Source organism: Marmota marmota, unplaced genomic scaffold, assembly GCF_001458135.2.
Source record: "Marmota marmota marmota unplaced genomic scaffold, marMar, whole genome shotgun sequence".
Classification (NCBI taxonomy): Eukaryota; Metazoa; Chordata; class Mammalia; order Rodentia; family Sciuridae; genus Marmota; species Marmota marmota.
In genome coordinates, this window is record NW_026000174.1 from 64499263 (window position 1) to 64512140 (window position 12878).

The window sequence follows — 12878 nt, forward strand, 5'->3', positions numbered from 1 at the left end:
ACACAAACTGTAAAGACACCACACCTTCATTGTCTGCCACAAAGGAGGGGCCTCTGGTTGTAAAAATTCCAGGGCAGGTCAGGGGGACTGGCCATTCCAAAAGAGATTCTTTGCCGTAGGTGGGGGCCTCCCCCACTCCCCTGGCTCCCAGGTCCTCAGATTCCTCTGCATCCAGATCATCAGGTCTACATACCTTTGCATCTCTGGACCATCCACCTAGGTGAGTATTTTTCAAATGGATAAGGATCCAGGGCCATAAAAGGTTCAGAATTTTAATTACCTGCTGACTGCTGGGAAAATATTTACCTTGGGCAAATACAATGCAGATAACTAAGGATAAAAGGAAGTACAATTATATTGCAATGGGTCTCTGCCCTAAGGGGCTGGAGGTGATTCACAAGAATGGAGGTGATTCACAAGAATGCCTTGACCCACAGAAATGTACCTTACTGCTTTTAAAGAGCAGAATGCAAAGATGAACTGATTGCAGCCCCAGAAAGAGCACGTAGCTGTGTAGAACATGGTGACAGAGATAGGAAGGAAATTCAGAATGTTCGTTGGATTCTTTTTTTGTTTGCAAGTGCTTCCTCACAGTAATTAACCAAATATGACAGCACGGAGCCATGAGCTAGGTTCAGGCCCTGGCCTTATTTATTTATTTATTTATTTATTTTAATGAACCTCAATGGGTTTTACATTTGAAGAATGAAGAAAAGAAAGAGGAGGAGGGGAAAAAGTCCAAGATTGTATTATGCAAATATACATTTATCAAATCAGTCATTTTTCACTATGAATATGCCAAATTCTAAAACACAAGAAAGCCAATGTATGAATATAAGCTTTCTGCATTTGGGATGTATTAAGTACAGTGTGAAGAAAAAACTTCAAATGTATATCAACAAAGGGGTCGGGGAGATCAAGAAATATATTTTTAGCACTCTACCAGTTTTAACATTCTTGCCTAGGAGGAGCTGAGAGAAGAGAAAGACCACATTTGTTGATGGGTTTCAAGAAAACTGTGTCTCTGGGTGAAATTATCTGTTTACTCCCATGACCTGCAACCGAAGGAATTTTACTCTTGAAGATAACTAAAGACAAATGGTAATTATCAAGCCTTGCTATCACGTTGCAAAACCCAAGGGCTAGTCCTTTTGCCTGTCAATTACAGCCTGGATTAATTGATTAGTAGGAAAGCTGCAGTTGTACACGTGAGACAATTGAGGTTAGCCTGGCAGAAAAATCTATAAGTGACTCACAAGACAGGAAGAGGAAGCAAAACCAACCTTCATCAACTTTATCAAGATGATGTGGATAAAATTATGTCCAGTTTGCAACTGATGCAAGACATGTTATTTTCAAATAACAAGGGATTTGTGGATAGTAATTCCCCATGGGGTGATGGTCACTCCAAATAGCTTCAGATAGATGATAAAGGGAACCTTGATGGATGATGATAGAGCCACACAGGGCATTCGGAAACGTGTCATTAGGGATGTTCCTCCCAAGCCCTTGCAGAATATATCAACAGGCACACAGGGATAATGTGAGGATGAGTCACCAGTAGTTAGTCACCCTGCATGTTTCCATGAACGAACTAAAATTATAAAACTAGTACATGCAAAAAAAAAAAAATCTGAAAATAGAGTCAGCTTAGCAAGCATGGTTGGCAGCTTCAGGACTGATAAACCAGGTTGGGAATTCAGATTTGTTCCCCCATCAAATGAATGGATTCCCAATGTACCACACAAATCTAGTTGATACATAAAATATCTGAAGGTTTGTACCAATGGCTCAGCACTGTTCTGTGCAACCACAACACACGCAACTCCCAAGCTTCTTCCTTTGGGATTCCCCCTTAGGCTTCTGTGGCAGAAGCAGGTTCCCTGTCAGCCCCAGGACAGTAGTGAGGGTTTTACTAAGTTGCTGAGGCTAGACTTGAACTTGCAATTCTCGTGCCTCAGTCTCCTGAGTTGCTTGGGATTAAGGCATGCACCACCACACCCAGCTTAATACAGCTTCTTCAAGTCTCTGATGCTGACTTCCTCTTCTGTCTGCTCTTCCACTTTCAAGGTCCCGGGGAATTACCCTGGGTCCACTCCAGCAAGCCCGAATGATCTCCCCATTTCTTTCTTTCTTTTTTTCTTTTTTCTTTTTTTTTTTTTTTTTTTTGTGTGTGTGTGTGTGGTGTTGAGGATTGAACCCAGGCCTTATGCATGTGAGGCAAGCACTCTACCAACTGAGCTATATCCCCAGCCCCTTGATTTTCCCATTTCAAGGTAGCTGATCAGCAACCTTAGTTCCATCAAGAGCCTTAATTTCTCTTTGCCATGTAACCTAACATAGTCACAGGTTCTGGGGATAAGGATGTGGACATCTTTGAGGGGCCACTAATCTGCCTTCTAAAGGGTCCTGAAGATTTCGGTCTTGCCCCTTTGCAGAATTCTCTTCCCACAATTGCCAAAAATCAAACAGTACTTTCACGCTGTTGTTTAAAATCCTTCCCTGCTACCAGTTTCTTGTGGAAGAAGTCCATACTCCTCACCCAGCTCATGGGGCTCCCAGGGACAGCCCTGCTTCCTGCTCCACCTCAAATCCTGCCGCTCCTCCACCAGCCCGAGGGTTCAGGGATGCAGTGGTGGACAAGTTCAGAAATAAGGTTGTTGGGGCTGGGGATGTGGCTCAAGTGGTAGCGCGCTCGCCTGGCATGCGTGCGGCCCGGGTTCGATCCTCAGCACCACATACAAACAAAGATATTGTGTCCGCCGAAAACTAAAAAATAAAAATATTAAAAAAAAAAAAAAAAGAAATAAGGTTGCCCTCCAAGTCAGTCCACAGTGAAGCCCACACGTGAGCATTTGAAACAGACAACAAATCAACACTGTTCACACCTCCATGCCTTTGCACAAACAGCTCCTTTGATTGAAGTGCCTGCCCTTCCCAAAGTCCCCTGAAGAACCACATCCATCCTTCATGACCCAAGCTCTACGCAGGACATACCTCTACCAAAAAAAAAAAAAAAAATCCATTTAACAAGTCATCCTGCATTTTTAAAAAACCATTTGCTAAATCTGGACACCTAAAGATTCTCTCAAGATTCAGTGCTTGGGCTCCTCCTCACTTTCTACACTCCACTCCTCGTGCCCTGAGGATCTGGGGCTCCCTCTGCCTCTGGGCCCCCTGGCTCCTAGCCTGCACTCTGTCGTGCATTGATCTCACTGTGGCATATGTGCTTATATTTATTCCCCTCTCTAGAACATGAGCCCCAGGAAGTTATGAACCACATTTTTGTTACCTTGCCACTCATTGCAGAAAAATCAGAGACTCCAGGTAACAAACAAATAAATAAATAAATCACTTGGATGTGAATCTGCAGCACAGGGTCCTGCTTTTGAGCCTCTAGTGAGAATTTGAAACCAATGTAGAAAATAAGGCTGTAAATTCAGTTACAAAACTCGAGACTCTTTTTTATTCCAAATTAACACTGTTCACACCTCCATGCCTTCTAGGCAAGTTCTCTCTGCTTCTAGGCAAGTTCACATCAATAACCAAGTAGTCCCAGAGAGAAAACCTTGGCCCCCAAAGAAGACCCCCGCACACACATCCACTATTCTCATCCGATTCATTTGAGGAATTCATGCATAACATGGGCAGGAAGTTGTAATAAAAAATTCCAAAAAGTTTGAAATCCATTGGTCCCTTCGTCACTATCTTTCTTGGTTGTGAATGATGATGGAATCAGCTTACAAAACCAGATTCTTCTTAAACCACAAATCCATCTGAAATGCATTCATTTCACGCTTAATCAGTTTCAAGGCCTGAATATTTTGCAATTATATCAGTGTTGATAAATGTTAAATATTAACCAGAGAACCCAAAAGTTATCGCTTAATGTCTACTGCCAAAGAACAAGAATTTCAGACCGTCCTCCCCGTGGGTGACAAGGCACATGGAAAAATCATGGGTCTGAAGAAATGCATTGATCCTCATGTTAAGAATTACATTTCTACTTTTTTAGACTAATCAAAGAGAAAGAGAGAGGGGTAAGGGGAAGAGAAAGAGGGAGAAAGAAAAGAAAGAGGGAATGTGCTGAGGTTCTCTCTGGCTCCTCAGAGTGAGAGGCAGAGGCAGTAATCATGCGCTGACTCTGAAAAACCAAATAGAATAAAGAAGTGACGGCAAAGCTGCCTGCCTGCATCCCCCCCTCCCGGTGACTCAACCACCCAGGAAAGGAGCAGAGCAAAACCCACCAGGGATGACACAGAATCGATGCTTGATAAACGTTTATTGGGTGGATAAGTGGATAATCACCTGCACCCGCTAGCTGCCCAAGCCCACCCTAGTTGCAAACATAAGCCCACACCCACACCCTTGCAAGGGAAGCACCAATAACCAAGCACAGTGGCTCACGCCTGTGAGCCCAGCTACTTCTGAGGGAGGCTGAGGCAGGAGGATCACAAATTCAAAACCAACCTGGGCAAGTTGGTGAGACCCTGTCTCAAAATAAAAAACAAAAAGGGCTGGAGGTGTGGATCAGTGGTAAAGCACTCAGGGTTCAATCCCCGTACTAAAAAGAAAGAAAGGGAGGGAGGGAGAAGAAAGAAGGGTGGAGAAAGGCAGGGGAGGGGAGGAGAGAGAGAGAAAAAAAAAAAGAAAAAGTGGAAGAAAGAAAGAGAGAAAGAGAGAAAGAGAGAAAGAAAGAAAGAAAGAAAGAAAGAAAGAAAGAAAGAAAGAAAGAAAGAAAGAAAGAAAGAAAAGAGAAAAGAAAAGAAAGACGGGCACCAATAGAGTCTCTGCTCAGCCTCCAACCGAGGAGGCTGGGGCTATAATCGTGCGTGCTCTGAAAAGCCACCTCATGGAAGGTAGCCCTTTAGCTGCAGGTGTTTGTTTCCTCTGGCACCGCAATATGCAATTTCCCATTTTTAGAACAATGCTCCAAAGAACAGCCACAAAAACAACCTTCAGAGGGGGCGGTTTTCTTCCTGGCCATGGCTACAGCCCTGTAAAACAACAACAAAGAGATTTTTATTCAAAACATTATTTGCATGTCTCCATACAACCAGGACGCTTTGCACAGGCCGGAGGAAGGGACCCTCGCCCTTTGGTAGAGCATCGAAACAAACTCTTGCATTTGGAGAAGGATCTGGAAGCTCCTGCTCTTGGTTCTGTTGGGGTTTGCATGTGCCTCCCCCTGCCTGGTTTTCCCCGCAGCTGGCGAGGGCAGAAAGGAAGCTTTGTGGAAAGCCAGGGCCTGTCCTTTGGGTGCCCCTGTTCAAGTCCGAGGCCAGAAGAGGACAGTGTGTTCTCAAGAACATCCAAATAGAAAATGAAGGTGAGGAACCAGGAAGAGATCCACCCTCCTGAGCCTCAGCCATGAAGAAATCTTCTTTAGGAGCCGGAGATGTAGAGCAACTTACCTGGCACTTGCAAGGCCTGCGTTCCACCCCCAGCATCACAGAAAAAAAAATTAAATAGATAAGGAACAAGTAATCCCTTCTGTTATCAACTCCAAACTGACTTTCTCTCTTCCCTTTCCTCTTTATGCTTCCTAAACCCATACAAAACTTCAGGAGTCCCTCATCTCTCATCAATCACACCCTCCCCTTCCCCCTGAGCCTACCTGCTCCAGCCTGAGTCAGGCGCAGGTCACCACCCCTGGGACCCACACTGGCCAGTCCCTCACCTCCCATGAGCACCTTAGGGGAGGCCTCATCTGGAGCCAGTCTTCCTTTCCAACTTTATCTTCCACTAATTCCTAATGCATCTTAGGCACCCATCAAAATAGCCTGCTAACTATTCCCAAGCTCCATCTCTCTCTCTAGGATTCTCTCTCCTCGGGCCCTCCACTTGGAAGGACACTTCCGATTCTCTACCCATTTTGTGTGGCCATCTAATTCAAAATGACCCACCCAAACACTGAGATTCTGCCCCATTCTGTCAGCATATGCACCCTTTGTGGAGAAATTATTCACACAGTTTTTATTCCAATTAAATTTCAAATTAATTAATATAATAAAAAATGTGTGTTGATTGTCAAGAGGGTGCTGTGGTTTGGATGTGGTGAGTGGGATGCCAAGAGGTCTTCTCCAGAGCAGAGCTGCTGGTGCCATGTCCTTGAGCCTCCAGAGCTAACAGTGAGCTAATTAAGCCTCAAGCATTTTGTTATAGTAACTCAAACACACTAACACATAGAGGGGAGGTGTTAAGCCTCTGTAAGAGCCTTGGAAGGAGCGGGCCACCAATGAAGCAAAAACTGTGATATCTCTACCCTTCTCTCTACTGAGCACTTGCTATAAACCTGTTGCTGAACTGAGCACTTCCTAAGCGTGGCCTCTTTTAATCCCCACAATGAGACTGCAAGGTAAATGCCACTGTCTCCTTTATGCAGACCAGACACAAAGGCTTTGCGAAGTTAAATAACTGTTCAGGAGCCTCACAGTTTAAAAGGAGAAGAACTGGAACTTAAACGTGGCTCACAATATTGATCGCTATAGCCCACCCCCTTTCTTTCTCAGAGAATTTTTAACAGAATGGTTGGGATGAACAGTGTGGGTAGGAAGCTGTGGATCTTTTTCCACTGGAACAAATTTATGGAAAGGGTGCATTAAGAGGTTGGGTTCCCCAGTCCATTTTTTTTAAAGAATTAGGGGGATTTTAGGCTCCCAGAATACCAGGACCCGTGATGAAGTTCTCTTTAAAGAATGGACTCTCCAACACCTGATGTTTAAGGAAGTTGTCAGCAAAGCAGAAAACCAAGAATCACCCTCAAGTTCCCAAGCCAAGCGGCAACAGTGCAGAATGTGGCATTCGAGTCCTGGCTCCTATACTCACCAGGGATGAGATTCACACGAGTTATTTAACATAGCTAAGCCTCAGTTTCTTTATCTGTAAAATGAGAAAACATCTGTTTGACAGATGCTTTGTATGGGATTAAGGGAAATAAAGCAAGTTGATATCTATCGAGTGTTCAGTAAATAATTGTTGTTATTGCTTCCCTTGGACATAATCATCTGCATTTCTTTTCACTTTTTCTTAAATAGACGTATCATATACATTCAGTAAATCACATAAAGGGACCCATCTTTTTTTTTTTTTAAAGAGAGAGAGAGAGAGATAATTTTTTAATATTTATTTTTTAGTTTTCGGCACAACATCTTGTTTGTATGTGGTGTTGAGGATCGAACCTGGGCCGCATGCATGCCAGGCGAGCGAGCTACCGCTTGAGCCACATCCCTGGCCCAAGGGACCCATCTTAATGGACAGCTTGACCATCATGTACATACATGCATTCATATAACCAACACCGGCTCTGTAAAATGGGGACAGTGGAACTTACAGCACCCCAAAATGTTCCCTCATGCACCTGCCCAGTCCATATCCCAACCAGACATTACCAGGGTCTAACTCATCATAGGTTAGATTAGTCTCTTCTTGAACTTTGCATTTGTGGAATCAGAGAATGCATAATCTTTCCATCATTGAGTATTCTGATATAAGAACATGCCACCATTTTTTTTCTGGCCTTACATTGATGGGAATTTGAGGTGTTGCAAGTGTGTAGAAACACCTTGAATATTCTTATATTTATCTTTTGTGCACATTGCGGGCAAGTTCTGTGGATTAAACACAAGCGTCCCTACTATTGAGCTACACCCCCGGCCCGTTTTAATTTTTTTTTTTTTTAATTTTGTTTTGAGACAGGGTCTCACTAATTCTACCAACGCTGGTCTCAAACTTCCATCCCTCCTACCTCAGCCTCCCAAGTAGCTAGTTGGATATATCTTTTTCTTGGCATGGGGAATATTTACCCGGGAGTAGAATTACTGGGTTGTAGAGTAGATTATCTGTAGCTTAAACAGAACCTGCCAAAGTGTTTTCCTAAATGATTGTACCACTTCCCTACACCCACAGTGAGACACGGCCGTTTCGATTGTTCCACAGCCTCAGCCACGTCTGGTCCTGCAGTCCTCTCACTTCAGCCTCTCTAGTAGGTGGGTAGTAGTGTCCCACTGTGGTCTTGATTGGCATTTTCCTGATGAGTGGTTGTGCTGAGCACCTTTGCATAGGTATTTGGCTACCTGCATATCCTCTTTAGTGAATGTCTTTTCAGGTCTTTTGCCCATTTTTAATCAGTTTTCTTTTTCTGATTGATTTGTAGTTCTTCATCTATTCTGGAAACAAATACTTTGGCAAATATACACATTGCAGGTATATAGATCATCTCTGAGTTCGAGCTTGCCTTTTCATTTTTTATTAGTAGTAATAGTATTTTTAATAGCATTTTCTGGTGCTGGGGTTGAACCCAGAACCTCATGCATATGAGCTGTATCCTGTGTCCCCTTTTCATTTTTCAAATGGCTCCTTTTGATGGAGAGAGACTTTTAATTCTTTTTTAAAATATTTATTTTTTAGTTGTAGTTGGACACAATGCATTTATTTTTATGTGGTGCTGAGGGTCGAACCCAGGGACTCACACGTGCTAGGCAAGTGCTCTCCTGCTAAGTCACAACCCCAGCCCCAGACTTTCAATTTTGATAAAATCCAATTCATTGACTTTTTGTGTTCTGTTTTAGAAAATTTTTTTTTCCCATACTTAAAGCTGTGAAGACATTCTCTCTCTGTTTCTATCTTTGAATCTTGCTTTACGTGACATCTTCCTCTAGAGCTGGACATAACAGGCTTGTTGTTATTGCATTAAGGAGCAAAGGTCTTGTAGGAAAACAAGTCATGACGGAGCTCCCATGTTAGAGCTCAGTTGGTGATGATCACCAGAGACTTTGGACATCCAGTGTTACCCTAAGGCAGTCATGTGACACCAACCTGCACCACTGCCGACCTGGCTGCATTGCTAAAATTCCATAAGTCCTGTTATGGTTTGGATCTGGAATCTGCCCCCAGAGCACCAGTGTTCAAAACTTGGCCCTCAATGCAGCGATGTTCGGAGGGGAGGCTTTGGGGAAGTGATTGGATCATGGGGACTGCAACCTCGTCAGTGGGTTAATCCATTCACAGATTGATAATTTGAATGGGCTACTGAGAGGAGGCAGGGCTTGGCTGGAGGCAGTAGCCCAGTAGAGGTGTATTCTTGGGGACTTTATCTGCCTCACTCCCTGTCTGCTTCCCAACGGCTCAAGGCTAAGCCCTTCCGCCGTGAGGTTTCTGTCTTGGAGCCAACCAACCATGGACAACCTCTGACACCAGGAGCCAAAATAATAAACCTTTCCTCCTCCAAGTTGTTTATGACAGGTATTTTGGTCACAGGGGTAAAAAAGTTGACTAATACAGGTCCCTAACTGGGGGTGGCATCTTCCAAAGCAAACCATGAAGGACAAGGGAGAGTGGCATCAATTCCCCTGTGTTAGTCAGATCTCTGATATTATAATGAAATAACCAAGATAGTTGACTCATAAAAAGAAGAAGGTTTCCTTTGGCCCATGGTTTCAGAGGTTCCTGTTCAAGATCCAGCAGAGCCTCTGCTTCGGGTTTCTGTTGGGGGTGCCAGATGCTGACGGCAGGGAGCGTCTGGTACAGCAAACCGCTCTCTTTAGAGCCAGAAAGTGAGAAAGAAGGAGGGGCCAGTGTCTTGTTTGAGGGCCTCCTGACTTTTCACAAGCTTCCACCACCTCCCTGAGGACCAGATCTTTAACCCATGAACCCTTTGGGGGGCGTTCAGCATCCAAGTACAGCACCCCTCAACCCTGGTTTGTACTGAGGCCAGCCCCTGAAACGCCACTCACCCAGCTCTAAGCATTTGACCGCACATCCTCCCCACTTGGTGACTTCTCTGTTCTCTCCTACATAAAGCTTCTGCCATGCATTTTGGTTTCTCCCTAGATTTCTCCTTTTATTTATTCAACCATTTATTACTTGTAGAGCATTTATGCATTTGCTTTCTGCCTCTCCTCCCCTCAAACCATCTCAGTACTATTGACATTTTGGACTGGACCATTCTTTGCTGGGGGGCGGGGGGTTGTCCTGGGTGCTATAGGACACACATCTGTCCCTGCTTCTCTCTCCTGCTTTGTGCTCCTCTTCTCACCGCCAACCAAGAGGCCTGAAGGAAAAGTGAGGGGTGGCAGGGCTGGGAGGCAGAAGCATTGCTTTCTCAAGCCTAACGTGTCCTTAGACATGATCGGACGCAACCCCCTCATTTTACACATGAGGGAGCGATCCAGAGAGGGGGAGGGAGAGGATGTGTCAGAGCCGAAAATGTGGGAGAACAAGTGCCAGGCCAAACAGGAAGTCGGCCTTCCAGGGCCTGCAGCACAGTTTCCAGTCCCACCGGGAACCTGGGATTGCTTCCCACAGCTCCTTTCTCCCTCCAACTCTTTCTGCCCTTCCAGAAACAGCCCATGACTAGATGGATCCAACAAGCCCCCAGAACATGCGCACCAGTCTCCATCCCCGGGAGCCCGTGCCTGAGCCTCCACGGGACAAAGATGACCACTGATTACATCATGGATATTTCATGGTGACTTGTGCCATCATCGTATCTTAGTGCAATCCTATGATCATGAGGGAAAGGATGGTCGTGCCACCTGGCTGCACCTGTCGCAGTGGAGACAGCAGAGATCCAGAGAGAGCAGGAGGGTAACTGGAGGCAGTGCCTGTCCTGGTCCTGTCTCCATGCAGGCAGACGATAAGCTCCCAGGGTGTGAGAGCCTCAACCAAAACCTCCTCCTACAGTCTGTACCCCAGAGATTCACGTGCTGGAAGCCTTGTCCCCAAGGTAATGGTATTGAGAAGTGGCGGGACCTTTAAAAGGCGGGGCCTGGGGGGAGATGATTAGGTCATGGGGGCACCACCCTTATGAGCAAATTAATGTCTTTTCTCGAGAGACTAAGTTGGTTCTCTTGATCTCAGACTGGGTTAGGTCTCATGGAAGTAATTGAGGTCTAAAGGGACTGGATTATTTACCTTGAGGAGTGCTATTATGAAGCAGGTCGGCCTCCCCTGTCCCTCCCTCCCTCCCTCCCTCCCTCCCTCGTGGACTCCCTCCCCACAAGTGCACTTCCCTTTTCTGCTTCCCCACCACTGTGCCACGGCAAGAAGCCCTCATCAGAAGCCAAGCGGATGCTGACACCTTTCTAACCTCCAGAACCAGGAGCCAAAATACACCTTTTAAAAAAATAATAACTTACCCAGCCTCAGGTTATGTTATGATAGCAATGAAAACTGAACTAAGACACCTCCCAAGTTACAGTGAGTTACGGTGATTGTCAACATTGGCGGAGCATTTACTATACACTAGGTGTTGTCCTAAACATAAGGACTCAGCTCCATGTCACCAAAGCAGCCGCTGTCATTCTCCCATGTTAGAATGCTGATAGGAAGTCCAGGGAATGCCTGGCCAAGCAGCAGCGCTGTTAGCTCTGGAGCATCTTGAATGGGACACAAGTCACACACATCACCCTACTCCCCCCCCCCAACATGGCCGTCAGACGCGCCTGGAGACCCTGCTGTGGACCTACACAGAGAACTCACACGATGCCCAGGCAGTTCAAGATGGCTCCAGTGGTACCTGCTGGGCTTCCCTCACAGCCATGAAAAAAGTTTCTTTGTAATCAAACTCAAGGCCTTAAAAACAGATCTGTGTGAAGACGAATTTTAAACAACAACAACAACAAATAAGAATGGCACCAGGACAGGGAGAGCGTGGAACCTGGGTGATGTAAGCATGGGACCCCCTCCTCCTGTCACCCTCAGGATGGCTGCCCCCCATAGCCATCTCAGGGTGGCCTGGCCCCTCCCGCCTCATCTTCCACCTGCCACTCCCACCTCATCCTTCCCACGAGGCTCCACAGGCTGGGACCTCGGTCACCCTCCCCTGTAGCCTCTCTCCTCCTCTCCGCATGTGGGTCCTTCACTTCACAACTCTTTTTCTGATGATGAAGGGTCTAGAAGGGCTGGCCAATGTACTGGAATCTACAAAGAAAGGCCAAGTGTGAAGGCAGGGGCGGGAAGCCCCACCCCACTCCCTGGACACAGGCCTCCTGCCCCCCGCTGGCCTTACAAGCCTGGCTGTGGACATACCAGCTGCAGCGCAGGACCCTTCCACCAGGGAGAGGTTCTCAGGAGCCTCCTCTGTCCTCCTCGGCTGGGGGTGTGGCAGCAGCAGGCTCTTGGCTGCAGACCGAGGTCCTGAGGGAGCTGGCAGCTCCAGGCCCCTCCACCCAGCTGCCTGAGAACCTGGTAGCCCCTGGACTGTCCTTCCTTGGCAAACAGGGACAGTTCCACAAGAACTTGTATACATGAGACGGGGGTGAAGGGGACTTTTTCCACAAGCGGGGACCCAAACCAGCCCCAAACCCCACTGTCCCCAGCGATTCTCAGAGTCCAGAGTCAAACCCCATCTGCCCCAACGCCAGCGCTGGGCTATTGTACTCTGTGGAGCGCCAGCCTCCCCCGCAGCTGGGCGGGTGCCCAGCCAAGGAAGCCTGGGCCTCGGTGTTCAGGGCATTGTTCTCCCTTAGAAGAGGATCTCGAAAGCAGAAGGAAATTAGAAACAACCGCACAATGAATCCCAGAATCTCTTTCTCTCTGCTCCGGCTGCCAGGACTAGGAGCAGGCCCCGCCCAGCACTTTTGGCCTTCCAGGATGTCCGTGCCACGGGGAAGGGCTGCTCCCAGAGGCCTCCCAGTTCTTGATTTCCATGGCACACCTTGTTTTTCTCCAGCTAGGTGCTGATTTCTTGAGGGCAAAGATGCACCTGAAGCTTCTTTTCCACCTGGCACAAGTTCCAGGTCCTCCCGTGTTTGTTGACTGACTGACTGATTCCATGGGGGGGGGGGCGGATGTGACCATAGGAGAGCCAGACACTTTCCCAAGAACTTCCCAGGTACAGACTCAAGGAATCCCCATTTAGCTTTCTGTTTAGAGAA

The 12878-nt window shown here is 46.6% G+C and overlaps 1 protein-coding gene across 1 annotated transcript in view; it reads right to left on the reverse strand.

Annotated features, from left to right (window-relative positions):
• Positions 1–4705: 4705 nt before the first annotated feature.
• Ahnak (AHNAK nucleoprotein) overlaps positions 4706–12878 on the reverse strand; it is a 98283-nt gene continuing 90110 nt past the window's right edge. Inside the window, exon 6 of the mRNA XM_048788992.1 lies at positions 4706–4997. Within this exon, the coding sequence (XP_048644949.1) occupies positions 4990–4997 (8 nt within the window). The 3' untranslated portion in view covers positions 4706–4989. The remainder of the gene's footprint in view (positions 4998–12878) is intronic.